Genomic DNA, 19,303 nt, shown 5'->3' with positions numbered 1-19,303 from the left:
AGTCATGGGTGTTATTTTTGGTCAAAAGAATTGTGTGAACTTTTCTCCTCTATTTTGAGTGCTTTGAAATGTACTACTTTTCTCTCTCTCTCTCTCTTTTTGTTCTTTAAAGTGTTTGTCAAGGAATTAGGCACTGTAACAGAATAGTCATTTTCTAGTTTTCAGAGTTATTGTTTGGGAGTTAAGCAGGTGGAAGGACGGAATAGAAAAGAATTGTGTATTGACAAGTAAGTCAGCCTATGAAATGGGAAAGAAAATTACAGTCACCTGCTTTAAAAGGGGGATCTCCCCCACCCTTCCCTACCCCAAGGGTCAGTTTGAAAGCTGGGGTAGATTTAAGGTGAATTCCCCTGGAGGCGATGTGATTCTAATTAACCATTGTTTTGTAGCTAATGTCGAAATGCTTGACTTTATTTTAGTAGATTTCTTTTCAGCCAAGCTGCAGAGTAAATAATGTTTGACAATCACATCACTACGTCTCTGAATCACTGTTTCCTAAAGCAGCCCTGTCCTCTGCTTCGCATATCACTGGAACCTTTGATATATAAACTGGGTGCCTGCCTTGCTCTAACACCCAAATACCAGGAAGTATCTTTGGGCTGAATGCTCTTCAAAGCAGGGCCTAAGGACCAGAGAAAGGCTGCAAGCTGCCAGTTCTGGTCCCTGTGACAAAGATAAGTACAGGAATTGAGGGCAGGTGTTAATTTTTTTAAAATTAGAAGATAATTAATTTACAGTATTGTAAAGGCGTCTGCCATACATCAACATGAATCAGCCATAGACATACATGTGTCCCCCTACTCCTGAATCTCCTTCCCGCCCCATCCCTCCAGGGTATCATAGAGCACTGGCTTTGGGTTCCCTGCATCATACATCAAATTCCCACTGGCTCTCTATTTTACATATGGTAAATGGATATATTTCCTTGCTAGCAGTCTGACAGTATGTGTGATTTTATGTCAAGTGAATCTAACAAACACTTGGGGCCTTGAGGTCTTCTTCAGTTTGTTTTCCTAGGAATTGATCTCCAAAATATTTTGCACAAATACTGCTCTGTGACAGATTGGAGGTCAGGGTCTTTCACCACCAAGAGTTCAAGCTGTGCGGGTTAAGCTATTGTGGTTACATCGGCAAACAAATGTCAGGGTCTTCCCACCCACCTAAGGGGCTCAAGCAGTGATTGATTCAGAAAGAGCAGGTCGAGGACGTTGCAGATTTTTGTTGTTAATTTTCGCTGTTGCTCCCACAAGCACTTCCTTCTGAACATCTCTTCCACTGTTTCAAGAGAAGCAGGCTCCCGTGAAGGTGAATTTTGCTGTGTCTCCTGCAGATGGGGTGCTGAGATGCTGCACGCAGGTGCCGGCAGACTCCCTGAGGACACTTTCAACCACGCACCAGCCAGCACTGGGCTGTTCCTTGCACCCTGCCTCTGGGCCAGTCCCTCTGGCCGGGGTGCCTGTCCCTCCATCTGCTGGGGAGGGATTATGCTTGCTGAGCTAATGTCTGGGAAGTGTTCTGGAGTTCCCTGGAGAAAAGGAGAGGCTGACCGCTTGTGATACTTTGTGCTAGCACAGGAGAGCTGCAAGAAGGAGGGGAGGAACCCAGAAAAGAAAATCAAGAATTGAATCTCTCTACTGCAGTCCCTGGGGTTAACCTGCTCTAGTGGTCTTGAACTGTTTTCCAAAGTGGGAATCTTGTGACGTGAGAGCGAGAGGAAGCCAGTTGCCTTCACCCTACCTGGAACTTTCCCCAGGATATCCACAAGGCTCATGCTTGCTGTTCCTCCTTTTTCAAGTCTTGGTTTAATGTGGCCTTCCTTGTGACACCTTCTATGGCCTTTCCCCAGCACACGCTGTTCCCTTTGCCTGCTGTGTTTGTTTCACATAGCACTCATCATTTAACTCATCGGTCATTATTCAATTTGTTGTAATATAATACAGTTAATATAATGTCATTTATTAAAATGTAAGTTTACAAGGGCAAGGGGCTGTGGACTAAAAAATTTGTCACAACTTTGAAAGTAGAGAGTTATCTGATTTGGTGGGAATGTTAAGGACTCTGAGCTCTGGAGGCAGCATCTCAATAGCTCCGAGAAAAGTGCTCCGAGGAGGCAGGAGAGAGTCAGGCTCTATACAAGTTTGCAATAAAGGGGCCAGACAGTCAGTCTGAGCATCAAAGATTATTGTTAAGCAGTTAGGAAAACCAGATATCAAGCTAGGGAATTTAGTGTTCTATGTATGGGAAGATGCAAGCCTCTGGGCTCACTGAATTCATTCCTTTCATATGCACCTCAACTGTCTGGGGCCAAATCCTGTTTCTAGAATGTTTACATCCTTAATTCCTTGTGCACCTTAAGGGGTGGCAGGTGTGGCTTTGGCTGCTTCTTGCAGCCCCCTACCCCCTCCTCAGCAATCGCCATTGTGGGGTGGCGGCATCTGTCGGATCGCTGGTATAGTGTTCGCTTTTGTGAGCCCCCATTCATATTAGGAGGCCAGAAATCATGGATGGCTGTGACATTTCTTGCCCACCAATATGGCAGGAAACATTTCATTTCACAAGACTTTGTCTGTATTGCTCACTGTTGTATCTCCAGAGTCTAAAAATTGTGCCTGACAGAGTGGGCACTCCCTAAATATTTGTTGTCTAAATGAATGGGTGACTGAGTGCAGGAGCAGGATGACAAAGGAGACAGCTGTATCCAAGGAGCCTTTCTGCCAATCTGCCCAACTATCCCCGCAGTGAGTGAGTTGGAGCCACTGGAAGGGCAGAGTCAAAGAGAGATGACCAGCCTTTAATCAGTGCCTACTATACATCAAGCACTGTAGAAGATGTCCTCGGTTCATTATTCAATGAAAGTATCAATTTACTACATGAAGTACGTATGGTTAGCTCCATTTCATGGGTGAAGAAACTCAAGAGGTTAAGAGACTTACTCAAGGTCACCCAGTCCAGTTAGTGGCAGGACTGGGACCCAACTTAGTCTATGATTCCTTCTGGAGAAATTTCCAAAAGTCGTCTGTTGATCACAGTATCTCTTGTTTCTTTGCTCTCCTGCCTGCAAAATGGGGGTGAATTTTCCTTATCCTTCACCAAATTTTTATCTGATAAGGACAGGAATCTGGGAAAATTGGAAAACAACTATTACAAGATATGAGATTTGCAAATATGGGGTTGAGAATTAGATCCCGTTTTTGAATAATGTTCACAAATAAGCAAGTGGACATCAGGGCTGGATTGAATCCTGCCAAGTGGGGATGAGCGGGGTTTCTATGCAACGTTATGTTCTATGAACTGGTTTCAGTATTTTGTTCTAGATATTTCTCTAGGCTAAGACCACAATCTTCAGACTCAACCTCTTAATTTAAGAAATATTTATGGAGCATCCACTAGGTTCTCAAGGTAGACCAGTAGAGAGAACAAAGTTCCTTGCTCTTAATGGAGCTTCTCTCTTATTAGGGAGAGAGAGACAGGACATAAACACTGAGCAATAAACATACGTCAACATATGGCAATAAACAAGAAAGTAAATTACATAGTATGTTAAGAGATGGCAAATGCTATGGAAATAAAAAGTAGTGCAGGGGAAAGGGCTTGGGCATTCAGGGGAGGTGGGCAGTTTGCACCATTAGACAGTGGTCCATGTGGGCCCTTTGAAATGATGCACTTTGAACAAAGACCTCAAAAAGGTCAGGGAGTGAGCCAAGAGGTATCTGGGAGGGAGAGCATTCTAGTCCAAGAGAACCAACAAAGGGAGCGATGCTGCGATGGGTCCTGCCTGCACTATGCGGGGAACAGTCAGAAGTGGGCTCTCGAGGAGCTGAATGGGGGCCTACCTTGACAGTAGAGATGCTGGATATCTCAATGGCTGGAATATGGGAGATGAAATAAAGCGAGGAGTCAAGCATGAGCCAAGGTTTAGTCTTTATATTAGTCTTTCACTTTCATTCCCCTTTGATTACCTAACATAACTAAGTGTTCCTGGAAGTATTAGCATTGAAGTCTTTGGAGATTTAGCCTACTGCATTTGCACTCATCCACAATGTCTCTGGATTTGAGTTTCTTCAGCTATCACAGGGCAGGAATCTAAGATGACTCTCAAACCCCTTGTATGACTGTTTCTGAAAAATGCCTCTTCAGGAGTCATATTCCGATTGCTGGCTTGCTTGCCTCCCTCCTTCATTCATTCATTTATTCATCAGGAGTCTTTAAAACATTTGCTGAAATGAGAGCACTTCCTGGAGCAATGTCCTTGGAGGCTTAGGAAGGAGGAAAAAGAATCTCTACCTTTGAATAGTTCATTTCTTCTTGCTGAGGTTAGATGAGAGCACAATAAGCAAGGTAAGAATTAGAACAAATTAGCAAAATTTGAATAGTATAGAAGCAGCAGCCATGGGAGGTAAAGTTGAATAGTAAGTTACAGGCTTGAATAGATGAAAGCGTGCACATAGTTTGGGAACAGATGTAAACCCAGGTTCAGGGAATCTGAGAAGGGTGGGAGCATGGTAAGGATGCTCAAGCGGTCCAGAGGAACCGGCTATGATGTGCTGATGCAGCTGGACTGAGGGAGGGGAGAACTGCCCATGTGGGCTAGTGGCATCTGGTCTGAGCAGGAAGGCATCTTAAGGAAGTGATGCTATTACAAAGACTGGACTAGAAGGCGCTCATCCTGGCTGTTTGGTACTCTGGGAGCTAGAACAGGGGAATAAGGAGGTGAGCAAAGCAGCCCAGGAGGTTGTTACATTACCCTGGATCCTGATTTCTGCAATCAAGATACCTCACCGGTCTCTTGTCTAACTGATTTTTTTTGATCAAAATTCTGGGCATTAATGTGGCAAAGAAAAGTTCATTAAACATGATCTATTTGAAGGAAAAAACTATCCAAACAAGGAAATGAAACTTTTCCATAATTGTTGGCCCAAAGTTAGCATTGAAGTCTAGGACTGCTTGTAAGAGTTTTCATGAGGAGCGCTTTAAAAAAAAATGTCAAGTAAGACCAAGTCCTCCATCACTTGTCTGTGAGCCATTCTGGAAATAAAGAACATCCCCAAATTGAGGTTCATGGCCAATTTTATTTCCCTCCATGCAGTTGTAGTGGCGTGATTTTCACACTTGCTATATTCGTACATGTGTTTACTCTAAAGGGGTTTGTGTGCTTCAGCTGGGCTTGGATGCTGACTGCAATAAGCCTAATAAAACCTCACATTTCTCCACTCCTCCATTTCTGATTATATTTCATAATGTGTTGATATTTGCAGGCTAATCTTGCACAACTATTGAGAGATTCTCAGGACCGAAATAAACATCTGGGAGAAGAAATTAAAGAACTTCAGCAAAGGCTCGGAGAAGTCCAGGGTGACAATAAGGTACTGTGAATATTTAAAGACAAGAAGCTCTCCTGAGTAATTTTGTGCCATAGGTTTATGTATGGTGCATCAGAAAAATGTAATACAGCATTTGAGTAAAAATTTGTTATAGATTTTTACATTTACAATGGGAATTCAGTTTAGCATTTCTTATCTTTATTACATTCCCTTTGCATGTATGCATGCACATGCATCTGTGTGTGTTTCTGGGTTGCTCTAAAATATTGTCACAACCCATTGTAGAAGTTTCATTATGTTCAGCTTGGTGCTGAATAACATTGTGGTTGAGGGCAAAATAAAACCCAAATGCTATACTTTTTCCCTTCTATACAAATAATGGATTTGTGGCTCAGATGATTTGGAATTATTCACATTCGGTTTTGAATTTTAAGTAGTCATCCTACTAATTATGTTCACATAACCAATTTATTTTATTGCTAAATTTGGCAATTTGTATGGAACATTGCTCAAAATCCACTGCTTGGTATTAATCAAACTCCCCTGTTGGCAACGTTAATTATAAAATATGAACTCATAAACTCCAAACTAAATGTGAACACTCTCTCTCCCAGCTGAAGCTGTGAACAAAAGTACAATTGAGAAAAGGAAGAAAAACTACCCAAGTTTAATTCTGTCCCCTGCCCCCCAAATAATTTCCTGTTTTGCCAAGATAACTTCAATTTTAACTTCTTGCTAGAGGCAGCTTTCACAACAGGGATGGCCTTTGGAGTTTGACTCAAGAAAACTACATGGAAGGAGGAGGTGCTTTCTTGGGAAATGTCTTTTGAATGGCACCAAATCCCCTGACAAATGATGGGCATGCTCGGCGTTGCTGGGAGTCATTGGTTATCAGGAGGTGCCATTTTGAAAGATGCTCATTCTTTTTTAAAAGAAAATGCATGGAAGTGTCTGGAGGATCCAGAGAACCCTTCCATGACAAAAGAGCAGAGAGGATTGTGTGTTTACTGTTGGCTAAAGGGGCTCAACCTAAGGGTGTACTGGGGAGTCTTCTCTACGCAGCCTCTTCTCCACTTAGTCTGTCTTTAAAATTTTTTAAAAACCTCTTGGATTTAACATACTATATTTGCAAAAGTAAGCTCTACTATTCTCAGTCATGAAATAGGAGGTGGACGAGAATGCCTAAGAAAGGTACTAATTAACCCTAGACAAGCTAATCAGGCCTTCCAAAATGATTTAAGCTCTGTAACCTAGATATTTGGTCAAAAATTAAAGGCCAGGCCTTCTTAGTCACTCCCACAAGTTATAACATCAGAGTAAGTTTTTCCAGAGACTAAAATCAGGGATGTACAATCCTGTCCTTTAAATCTGTAAAAATACTGCAGGAATTTTGAGATGAAATGGGGCTTCCTTGATGGCTCAGACAGTAAAGAATCTGCCTGCAATGCAGGAGACCTGGGTTAAATCCCTGGCTGGGGAAGAAGCCCTGCAGAAGTAAATGGCAACCCACTCCAGTATTCTTGCCTGGAGAATGCCATGGACAGAGGAGCCTGGTGGGCTACAATCCATGGGGTCGAAAAGAGTCGGACATGACTAAGTGACTAATACACTGGGAAGTGATATAAATCCTCAAAATACTAAAACATTTTGAAACGTGATATTTGCATTCATGGTTCTTCTTGACTGATTATTTTGCTTCTTTTCTTTTTGATTTTCTGGGCTACCCCCAACTCTCCTAAAATACACCTCTGTCTCACCTTTTGGTCACCTATAATTGTATCACTTTGTAGGCATGAGATATTCTAGGCATTGACATTTGCAACTGATATTTCAAGGAAAGAAAGGGAGGGGGTGTGCACATAAGTGAGTGTGTGTGTGAAACACTAAGTGCAGGTCTGGGGCTGCTTTTGCATTGGCACCATCTGAACTTCATGATTTGCCTGCATTCTGGGTCTTTATTCCAGTAGCTGAACACATTTATCAAACTTGCTTTTCTCAACCAAGGTTTAGGATTTAGTGACTCATTTTCATGGCCTGTGAAGTAATTTGCCAGCCAAAAGGTGCAGGGAAGATGTTATAATGTTCAGTAGACCCTGTATCTCAGTATCCAGCCCTCTCCTCCTCAAAAAAGACCAGCTACAGTGAGCCCCAGAAATTCCATTTATTCTCATTTGCACCTAAAGTAATAGGGCTGGTCTATTTTCAGCCCTCTGTGAGTCATGTTCATCCTCCCCCCTACCCTCACCCCCAGTCATCAACATTCAGGCCAGATGACTCATTCAGTAATGACACCAGCCATCATGAGAACCTCAGAGGCCTCTGTTGAAGGGTGGCCATGACTGTGTGGTAGGAAATGAGTTAACCCCACCTTTGCTTTTTATTCATTGCGTCACTCACAGCTCCAACCTTCCCATCACCTTCTGAATCCAGTCCCAGCTCCCTACCTTGGTGTGCTAGATCCCTATTATCTAGCCCCTCCTAATTTCTCCAGCCACGTCTCTTGCCATTAGTCGCCTCATACCTCCACCCTGCAGTGCTCATTTCAGCCTCTTTCTGGAGCCATACTGCCTTGTGCCTCAGGGCCTCTGCACCTGCTGGCACAGTCTGGAACACTCTTCCCCTTTACTTCTGCAAACTCCCGCTCATCTTTCAGGCCACAGGTCAGACGTAGCCTTCTCCAGCCCTTGGGGGCATTCCTGTGCACACCAACAGTGTCCCAATCTTTCCCCTCGGCTTGTACTGGTGTGGCTCTCCTCCCACAAGTGCAAACCCCTTGCAGGCCAAACTCCTGGTATCCGTAGGAATTACCATTCTTGGTTTGTGATGCATAGATTTTATTTAATAGAGCTTTTAAAAAGTTTAATCAGAGGATAATTGCTTTACAATGTTGTGTTGGTTTCTGCCAAACAACAATGTGAGTCAGCTATAAGTCTACATATATACCCCCTCCCTCTTAAGCCTCCCTCCAACTCATGCTCCATCCCACCCCTCTAGGTTGTCACAGAGTACTGGGTTGGGCTCCCTGTGTTACAGCAACTTCCCACTAGCTATCTGTTTTACTCATGGTAACGTATATGTTTTGATGCCACTCTCTCAATTCATCTACCCTCTCCTTCATCCATTGTCTCTATTCCTGCTGGGCAAGTAGTGTGCTTGGTACCGTTTTTCTAAATTCCATATATTTTTTTTTCTCTGACTTACTTCACTGTGTAACAGGCTCTAGGTTCATCCACCTTAGTTCAACGGGATTCAAATTTGTTCCTTTTTATGGCTAAGTAATATTCCATTTATATGTATACCACAACTTCTTTATCCATTCATCTATTGATGGACATCTAGGTGGCTTCCATGTCCTGGCTATTGTAGATAGTGCTGCAGTGACCGTTGAGATACCTGTGTCTTTTTGAATTCCGGTTTTTCTTGGTATATGCCCAGTAGTGGGATTGCTGGGTCATATGGTAGTTTTACTCCTATTTTTTTTTTAAGGAATCTCCATGCTGTTCTCCGTAGTAGCTGTATCTATTTAATAACAGATCTTTACTGAAGCAATGGAATAGGATAAATGAATGAGTGAATGAATAAAGGAAATGTAACCAAAAAAAGGAGCAAAAAAGTTCAAGAAAGAGGAAAAGAAAAAGGAAAAGAACGCAAGAAAACCGTAGACTGACTGCCCGTCTGGTTGTCATCACTAACTTGCTTTGTGGGATGAAGACTAATTTAGAAATCTGGAGAAAGGGGTTAGAAAGCAAACCATTCCATTCAAGAAAAACCTGAAGAAAACCAAACCTAAGCTGTGGGACCTTGGGAAACCCCTGGATCAGGGAGAGCTGTGGCTGAGCCTAAGTAGATGTGGGATAAGACTCCTGCTCCTATACTGGCTCAAGCCTGTTAAATTCAAGAAATAATAATTGATGTTGTTTGATTCCTAACTCCCCATATTCTGAACAGAAGGGCTGATGGCATCATTTTAGAAGCAACTATTAAAGTGGAAGGTTTTTGTTTTCTTTTTTTATCTTCAAGTTGCCATTTTAACTGATGACCCTTCACCATATTTTGAGAAGCCCAGATTCTAGATGTTAAGTACATTTAAGAAACAAGGTGATAGAAAATTACATGCCTTGGTTATTTTAAGGTAGACTAATTTTTCCATTTGTTCAGCTAGATCCTTGTAGCCCTATGTGCCATAAAGCATTTTCAAACAGCCTCTTGAATGATTTGTTGCCACCCTGGCTTACAAGCCGCTTGGTACTCACACAGGGTCAGCAGGCGGATGGTGGGCTTCCGTGATCAACATCCCCTAGTATTCTCTGAGCATAGCCCAATAATTTCTCAAGGCTCGCAGACAGATACAATGCCCCAGTCCAAACCAGACGAGAGGTGGGAAAAGGGAAGCCCAGTAGATGTCCTCCCCTTTCTTGATAATTATACCTCTGAAAGGTCAGAGAAGGAAGGGAGGACTTACACCTCCACAAATCACCCTGGGGAAAGCTCGTCACGAGGGTGGATTGCCCAGGGTTCTTTGTGTGTCCATCTGTGAGGAATAAGGACCAATTACATGGGAAGATCCAGCAGTGCTAGGACCTCAAGTCTGGAAAGCAGCCCACTGAGAGAATTACAGCTTCCCTTCCTGCCCCCACCATACTCCTGCTTCCGCTTCTGAGCAGACATTATAAAAAGAGAAGATTCAGGGAAAGGGGACCGGGAGGAAGAAGGAGGTCTTTGAGAATTTAAGAATCAGTAAGAGGCACAAAGGGCTTCCCTAGTGGTTCAGCGGTAAAGAATCTACCTGCAATGCAGGAGACCCAGGTCTGATCCCTGGGTCAGGAAGATCCCCTGGAGGGGGAAACGGCAACCCACTCCAGTATTCTTGCCTGGGAAATCCATGGACAGAGGAGCCTGGCAGGCTGCAGTCCACGGGGTCACAAAGAGTCAGACACAGCTGAAGCAACTGAGCACATGTGCATACAAGAGGCACAAACCAACAAAGCATACTTGAACCACAGATATCCAGAGAGGGGTGGTGAACCTGCTGCTCCTAACTAAGAGGAAGCCTGGCTGGTAGTGCTTTGCTGATTTCTGTGGTATAAACACTGGTGCCATGACATTTAAATATCAGGCCAGCAAATGGAAGTCACTGAATTGGAAGTTAGAAAGCTTGGCACTGCAGAAAGAGCCAGTTCCAGCCTCCCACTGCCAAATGGTATAGTCTAGAATAGTCCAGAAGGTCCATCTTTGGAAACTGCTAGACCAGATTTATATTCTAGCTCTGTCAGTTATTATCTGTGTGCATGCTATTACCTTGTGCAAGTCATTTGTCTCTCTGGGCCTCAGTTTCCTCATCTGTTAAATGGGAGTAATGATATCTCACATAGACTCGCTGTCAGTTTTCATCATTATTCATCAGTACATAATTGGGAACTCACTGTGTGCTAATTAATGTTGTAGGTGCTGTGACTACATCTAGGAATAAGAAAGAGAAGGTACCCAGTCTCACAGATATACAGTCTAGTTGGGGAGACAGAGGGTAAGAAAATTAAGTAGTTATATACACAATCATCAGTGTTTAGTGCTAGGAAGAACAGAAAACAGGAGACTTAATGATTAGAATTGTGTGTGTACATCAATATTATGTTTATAAAGGGTGTAGTACAGTGTCTAGCATCCAGTAAGCACTCCAGGAAGGGTAAACATTGCTGGTATCTTTAGCACAACCTGGGCCCAGATCAGCTTAGAGCCCTCTTGTATAAAATTTCCACCAGGAATCTCAAGGTCGTTTTACCTGTTGATCAACTGTTTCCAGTGGACCAGGTGGGCGTATGCCTCCCATTAGAGACGCAGACTGAGGTGAGAAGCCCGGCACCTTGCATTTTATGTACCCCTTGTGGAATAAGCACCTGAGAGAATGTACCAGGAGTGGCATCTCATGTTTCCGTTGGGTTTTCTAGTCCACTTGCTTTTATGTTTCCTTCATTTTACAGGTTACGGCACTTTCAGTACAGAAAAACGATACTGCAATGTGAGGTACTCAAAACCAAGGAACTTCAGGTGGGCAGTGTCAGGCAGTCACTTTCACTGGGCCCCTGCTGGCCAGTTTAAATGTAACTGTTTGCAGTTGTGCGTAAACATGAGGTTTTACCCTTAATAATGAGCTTTATGCTACACCAGCCAACAGTCTTTAAATAACTCTGTTTTATCTGGTATTGGCACCATAAAATGATAGACCCTTTCTGTGAACGTACCTCTATTGACATGGGACTTTTAGATGGATTCAGCAAGCAAACAAATTAAGCAAAGCCACCAGCCGATAGATATAGATCAATGAGCATGCAGGTGACTTATTAAAGTACACTTTGTTTTTTGTTTTTTTTTTTTTAAAGAGTGCTCAGCTGTGGATGTTTGTAACAGTCCAGGATGAGGGATCAGAGAGCTCTTCATAAACATTTCCTCTTTATGCTTCAAAGGAGCACGGAGATGTCCTAGCCTGTGGGAAGCCCACATGAAGAGGGCACTCTAATGAAGAGCTCTCACCCTGGGTAATTAGAAATTAATTACCAGGAATCAATCTAACTCAATGCAACTATGAACCATGCCGTGTAGAGCCACCCAAGATGGACAAGTCATGGTGGAGAGGTCTGACAAAACGTGGTCCACTGGAAAGGGGAATGGCAAACCACTTCAGTATTCTTGCCTTGAGAACCCCATGAACTGTAAGAAAAGGCAAAAAGATAGGACACTGAAAGATGAACTCCCCAGGTCAGTAGGTGCCCAATATGCTACTGGAGATCAGTGGAGAAATAACTCCAGAAAGAATCAAGAGATGGAGACAAAGCAAAAACAGCACCAAGCTGTGGATGTGACTGGTGATAGAAGCAAGGTCTGATGCTGTAAAGAGCAATATTGCATAGGAACCTGGAAGGTCAGTTCCATGAATCAAGGCAAATTGGAAGATGGTCAAACAGGAGATGGCAAGAGTGAACATCGACATTCTAGGAATCAGCGAACTAAAATGGACTGGAATGGGTGAATTTACTCAGATGACTGTTATATCTACTACTGTGGGCAGGAATCCCTTAGAAGAAATGGAGTAGCCATCATGGTCAACAAAAGAGTCCAAAATGCAATACTTCGATGCAATCTCAAAAATGACAGAATGATCTCTGTTCATCTCCAAGGCAAACCATTCAATATCACAGTAATCCAAGTCTATGCCCTGACCAGTAATGCTGAAGAAGCTGAAGTTGAACGGTCCTATGAAGACCTACACCACCTTCTAGAACTAACACCCAAAAAATATGTCCTTTTCATTATAGGGGACTGGAATGCAAAAGTAGGAAGTCAAGAAACACCTGGAGTAACAGGCAAATTTGGCCTTGGAGTACAGAATGAACCAGGGCAAAGGCTAATAGGGTTTTGCCAAGAGAACACATTGGTCATAGTAAACACCCTCTTCCAACAACACAAGAGAAGACTCTACACATGGACATCACCAGATGGTCAACACCGAAATCATATTGATTATATTTTTTGCAGCCAAAGATGAAGACACTCTATACAGTTAGCAAAACCAAGACCAGGAGCTGACTGTGGCTCAGATCATGAACTCCTTATTGCCAAATTCAGACTTAAAATGAAGAAAGTTGGGGAAACCACTAGGCCATTCAGGTATGACCTAAATCAAATCCCTTACGATTATACAGTGGAAGTGAGAAATAGAGTCAAGGGATTAGGTCTGATAGAGTGCCTGAAGAACTACGGACAGAGGTTTGCGACATTGTACAGGAGACAGGGATCAAGACCATCTCCAAGAAAAATAAATGCAAAAAAGCAAAATGGCCGTCTAAGGAGGCCTTACAAATAGCTGTGAAAAGAAGGGAAGTGAAAACCAAAGGAGAAAAGGAAAGATACACCCATTTGAATGCACAGTTCCAAATAGCAAGGAGAGAATAAGAAAGCCTTCCTCAGTGATCAGTGCAAAGAAATAGAGGAAAACAATAGAATGGGAAAGACTAGAGATCTATTCAAGAAAATTAGAGATACCAAGGGAACATTTCATGCAAAGATGGGCACAATAAAGGACAGAAATGGTATGGACCTAACAGAAGCAGAAGATACTAAGAAGAGGTGGCAAAAATATACAGAAGAACTATACAAAAAAGATCTTCATGACCCAGATAACCACGATGGTGTGATCACTCACCTAGAGCCAGACATCCTGGAATGTGAAGTCAAATGGGCCTTAGTCAGTACCACTATGAATAAAGTTAGTGGAGGTGATGAATTCCAGTTGAGCTATTTCAAATCCTAAAAGATGATGCTGTGAAAGTGTTGCACTCAATATGCCAGCAAATTTGGAAAACTCAGCAGTGGCCACAGGACTGGAAAAGGTCTGTTTTCATTCCAATCCCTAAGAAAGGCAATACCAAAGAATGCTCAAGCTACCCCACAATTGCACTCATCTCACACACTAGTAAAGTAAGGCTCAAAATTCTCCAAGCCAGGCTTCAATAGTACATGAACTGCGAACTTCCAGATGTTCAGGCAGATGTTCCAGGTTTTTGAAAAGGCAGAGGAACCAGAGATTAAATTGCCAACATTTGTTGGATCATTGAAAAAGTAAGAGAGTTCCAGAAAAACATCTATTTCTGTTTTATTGACTATGCCAAAGCCTTTGACTGTGTGGACCACAACAAACTCTGGAAAATTCTTAAAGAGATGGGAATTCCAGACCACCTGACCTGCCTCCTGAGAAATCTGTATGCAGATCAGGAAGCAACAATTAGAACTGGACATGGAACATGGAAAAACAGACTGGTATTGTCACCCTGCTTATTTAACTTCTATGCAGAGTACATCATGAGAAACGCTGGGCTGGAGGAAGCACAAGCTGGAATCAAGATTGTCAAGAGAAATATCAATAACCTTGGATATGCAGATGACATCACCCTTATGGCAGAAAGCAAAGAAGAACTAAAGAGCCTCTTGATGAAAGTGAAAGAGGAGAGTGAAAAAGTTGGCTTAAAACTCAACATTCAGAAAACTAAGATCATGGCAATTGGTCCCATCACTTCATGGCAAATAGATGGGGAAACAGTGGAAACAGTGACAGACTTTATTTTGTTGGGCTACAAAATCACTGCAGATGGTGAGTGCAGCCATGAAATTAAAAGATGCTTACTCCCTGGGATAAAAGTTATGACCAACCTAGGTAGCATATTAAAAAGCAGAGACATTACTTTGCCAGCAAAGGTATGCTAGTCAAAGCTATGGTTTTTTTCAGTAGTCATGTATGGATGTGCGAGTTGGAGTATAAAGAAAGCTGAGCACCGAAGAATCGATGCTTTTGAACTGTGGTGTTGGAGAATACTTTTGAGAGTCCCTTGGACTACAAGGAGATCCAACCCGTCCATCCTAAAGAAAATCAGTCCTGAATATTCGTTGGAAGGACTGATACTGAAGCTGAAACTCCAATACTTTGACCACCTGATGTGAAGAACTGACTCATTTGAAAAGACCCTGATGCTGGGAAAGATTGAAGGTGGGAGGAGAAAGGGACAACAGAGGATGAGAGGGTTGGATGGCATCAACTCGATGGAGATGAGTTTGAATAAACTCAGGGAGTTGGTGATGGACAGGGAGGCCTGGTGTACCACAGTCCATGGGGTCGCAAAGAGTCGGACACGATTGAGTAACTGAACTGAACTGAACTGAACTGAACCAAGAATTAAAATGAGCGAGAAGGTCCCTTCACCTGTTCTGGCCCCGTCATATCTTACTCTAACTGAGATCTTGACAGAGAACCATAGGCAACACTCAGTTCAGCACGCAGCCGGACTAGTTCAGCATTTCCTAATGCTTTATTGTGAGATGAATTAGACAAATGAATTTGGTCTCACAGACCATATTTAAGCTTGTTCTGGTTTATATGAGCTTATAGCCTGGGTAGGGCAGATGACCAAAACAGTGTGATTTTGAACATTCATCCCCTAGACCATGCATTGTACACTTCATAGAGAACTGATTCTGAAAGATGTCTTGGCCCAAGACTTGTTTTACAGTACACCACACCCAAATTGGGATACCCTGGTGGCCCAGCAGTAAAGAATCTACCTGCAATGCAGGGATCCCTGGGTTGGGAAGATCTCCTGAAGAAGAAAGTGGCAACCCAGGTCAGTATTATTGCCTAGGAAATCCTATAGACAGAGAAGTCTGATGGGCTACAGTCCATGGGGTTGTGAAGAGTCAGACATGACTTATTGACTAAACAACAACAACTACAACATACCCAAATTACACTAAAATCAAAACAAATTGAAGCAGCTCTAAAACAGCTTTGTACAACTCTTCAAATTCTGTCCCTTTGGGAACAATGTGTTCTGAACTATCTGAAGATAAGTCAGGAGCTTGATAGCTGTGTGATCTTGGGCCAGTTCCTTGAGCTCTCTCTATCTCAGTTCTCATCTGTACAATGGAAGTAATAGTAGTACGTGCCTCACAGAGAGTGGTTCGGTTCAATTCAGTTCAACACATCTTCATTGAAAACCTGACTCTCTGGTCTGGAAATAGGGTAGTAAACCAAACCACTGAATTCCTGCTGTCATGAAGCTTCCATTCTAGTGGGGACAGAAGGACAGTGAGCAAATAAATAGATACATGGTATAACACTGATTCTGAGAGGCACAGTTTTAACATTTGAACATCTCTGATGTAGTCATTGGTATCATGTAGTGATGACTGGTATTTTTCAGCCTTTTTGGAGATGCATAATGGTAGGTCTTAGAGTTGACAAAATCTTATATTTGATTAAATACAGTAAGACATGTCAGATGGTGCTAAGTACTAAGTCAACAAGTTACCGCAGGCTAGAGAGCTGCAGGGTTTCCCAGGTGGCACTAAAGGTAAAGAACCCTCCTGACAATGCAGGAGACATATGAGACATAAATTTGGAATAAATCGCAAAGCCCTTCTGAGAGCTGATGATGCATGAACTGCCCCCACCCACTTCAAGACCCCACCTCTAACCACCTCTCTTGTTCGATCCCTGGGTGGGGAAGATCTCCTGGAGGAGGGCTTGGCCACTCCAGTATTCTTGCCTGGAGAATCCCATGGACAGAGGAGCCTGGCAGGTGACAGTCCATGGGGTCACAAAGAGTTGAACGTGACTGAGCAACTTCACAGGCATGGAGCTGTAGACTGCAGCCTGGAGGGCACTGCTTACATCGGGTGTCAGGAAGGCATTCCTGTCCACATGCCCTTGGTTCCGAGACCTGGAGGAAGTCAGACGGGAAGTGCTCCAGGCAGTGTGTGCTGTCATCGGTGAGGAGAGAGGCTGCAGAGTGCTCACTCCAGGACCCTCAGCACCAGGGTTCAACTCCCAGCTCTGCCGTTTCTAAGGACTGTGACGTTGTCAAGACACTCCACCTCTCTGTCTCCACGGGGATCAGAACAGTACGTCACAGAATGCTTGTTGGACTTACCAGGTCAGTGTGTGTAAGCACTGAGGGCTTGGCATGTGACGGGTGAGGGGAAGTGCACACCTCAGTCTGAGCGCAGGCCCCAGGCAAGGAGCCCTGGCTTCAGCCCTCTGCTGCAGCCCCTCCACGGCTCTCCCCTGTGAAGACGACAGACAGTGTCTGCCTCCTGGGCTTGTGGGAAGCCGCAAACCGGAGGCTTCCTGTATCTAAGATGCATCTGAGGACTCCCTGAGGCTAGCCGGACACTGTTCTGGTCACCGGGTGTTTCCGTGCATGAGGCCGGAGAGGTCCCTGAGGTGGAGCTGACAGCGGGCGGGATGAGCAGATGAGCGCGTTGATCTCTGGAAGCACAGTGAAGGCGCTGGGGCACTTGAAGGTGGACGCTTCAGCAGTGGTGTTCAGGGAAGGCCTCCTAGAGGAGGTGACATTCGGCCTGTGACCTGAAAGAGACAGAAGACGTGGGTTCTGCACGGACCTGTGGGGAGAGCAAGTGCCGAGGCCCAGAGGTGGGCAGAAGCAGGGACTGACGGGAAGCCAGCCAGGCTGGCAAACAAGAGAGGTGGTTAGAGTTGGGGTCGAGAAGCAGGTGGGGGCACTTCATGCATCATCAGCTCTCAGAAGGGCTTTGTGATTTATTCCAAATTTATTCCATTGCAGGGAAGTCACTGGAGCTACTGTGTGTAAGGAAAGCTTCTAGTATGTTGTTTGGCCCAAACTGGGTGCTCATTAACTGGGAAACATTGATGTGCACTAATGAGTGTGTGCATGGTGATCTCCAGAGCCCGGGAGGAAGACAATGAAAACTGCTGGATTGTGGTTTTTGTTGTTCTTTAAGTGACAAATTCTTTTATTTAAAGTTAGAACTGGATTTGTCATATAGGTCTAGGAATTTGAACTTTGGTATATACAATAGAATTGCCTCCTTGGAGCCATTTAAAGCTCTTGTGTCTAATTTTATCAAAAGTATTTCAAAAGGTCAGGGGGCAATTGGAGAGGATGTGGAACAAACCAATAGATAAAGACAAGATAGGCAGGAACTTGTTTTTTAAGTCACCCAGCACAACACCAGCAGCTGAATGTTTAATAAATGACTTTTGGTGCTGACCTCTCCCTAGGCATGCTATTTGCAGAAGTATGCAAGGAACAGGGTGAGGAACGGCTCACATCTATTTCCTGTTAATTTTTTCATCTAGTCCTCCCAGTAATTCTGGCAAATAGAGAGTCATTGGGTCAGAATTATAGCCATACCAGCTACAACTGGAGATTGCACTTTCAAAGCTCTTCAGAGAATGATCATTGCATTGTATCTTTGCATTGCAAGGATGGAGACCCCAGAGTTGGAGTTGTGCAGTGCACCGGCTGGGCAGCCGTACTTAACTGTCCTGTCTACAAGATAGCTCTTCCCCCCACTATGGACTCACTATGGAATATGTCCCCCACCAAAATTTGTATGTTGGAACTGAGTCCAAAATGAGATGGTATTAGGTACTGGGGCCTTTGGGTGATTAGGTGACTTGGGTGATTCAGGGTGGCAGAGCTGACATGAATGGAATTAGTGTCCTCATAAAAGAGACCCCAGGGAGCTCTTTTGCCCCCTCGGCCAAGTGAGGACGTAGTGAGAAGACAGCTGACTATGAACCAGGAAGTGGGCCCTCACTAGACAAAAGATCTACCAGGGCTTTGATCTTGGATTTCCTAGCCTCCAACTGTGAGAAACAAATGTTTGCTGCTTATCAGCTACTCCATCTATAGTGTTCTGCAATAGCAGCCTAAATAGACTGAGACAAGAATAGGTTCTGAGAAGTGGGGTGCTGCTATAACAATGTGGAAGCAGCTTTGGAACTGGGTAGTGGGTAGAAAGGTTGCAAGAATTTTGAGGCTCCTGCTAGAAAAACCTATTATCCTTCACAGCATTGCTGTGAAGTAGGGGCAATTCTGGTGAGGACAGAAGAAAAGAGAGAGAAGGAGCTGTAGAGAAAGCATCAATCTTAGTGGAGATACTTAAGTAATCCTGAACAGATTGGTAGAAATATGGATGGTAAAGGCCATCCCGATGAGGTCTTACATGCAAATGAGGAGCACGTTACTGTATGCTGGGTAAAGGCCATCCTTCTTGTGTGTTAGTCACCCAGTCGTGTCTGAATCTTTGTGAGTCATGAACACCAGGCTCCTCTGTCCATGGGATTCTCTAGTCAAGAGTATCTGGAGAATAGTGGGTAGCCATTCCCTTCTCCAGGGGATCTTCCTGACCCAGGGATTGAATCTGGGTCTCCTGCATTGCGTGCAGGTTCTTTACCATCTGAGCCACCAGGGAAACTTGGTTGAATTGTGATTAGGTCCTGTTGCTTTATAGAAGGTAAAACTTGTAGGTGATGAAGTTGGATATTTAAGAAAATGTCTAAGGAGAGTGTTGAAGAAGCAGTCTGGTTTCTCCTAACTGCTTATAAAATGTGAGAAAAGAGAGATGATTTGAAGATGGAATTGTTCAGCAAAAAGGAATCAGAATTTAAA

At 43.7% G+C, this 19,303-nt stretch overlaps 1 protein-coding gene across 2 annotated transcripts in view; it reads left to right on the top strand.

The window, feature by feature from the left end:
* CCDC149 (coiled-coil domain containing 149) overlaps positions 1–19,303 on the top strand; it is a 115,725-nt gene that overhangs the window by 58,583 nt on the left and 37,839 nt on the right. For both annotated transcript variants that reach the window (XM_040237938.1, XM_040237939.1), the window contains exon 4: positions 5,256–5,363. In XM_040237938.1, the coding sequence (XP_040093872.1) occupies positions 5,256–5,363 (108 nt within the window). The remainder of the gene's footprint in view (positions 1–5,255; positions 5,364–19,303) is intronic.

Source organism: Oryx dammah, unplaced genomic scaffold (genome assembly GCF_014754425.2).
Source record: "Oryx dammah isolate SB20612 unplaced genomic scaffold, SCBI_Odam_1.1 HiC_scaffold_3, whole genome shotgun sequence".
NCBI lineage: Eukaryota > Metazoa > Chordata > Mammalia > Artiodactyla > Bovidae > Oryx > Oryx dammah.
This window is presented reverse-complemented; position numbering and strand designations above follow the sequence as displayed.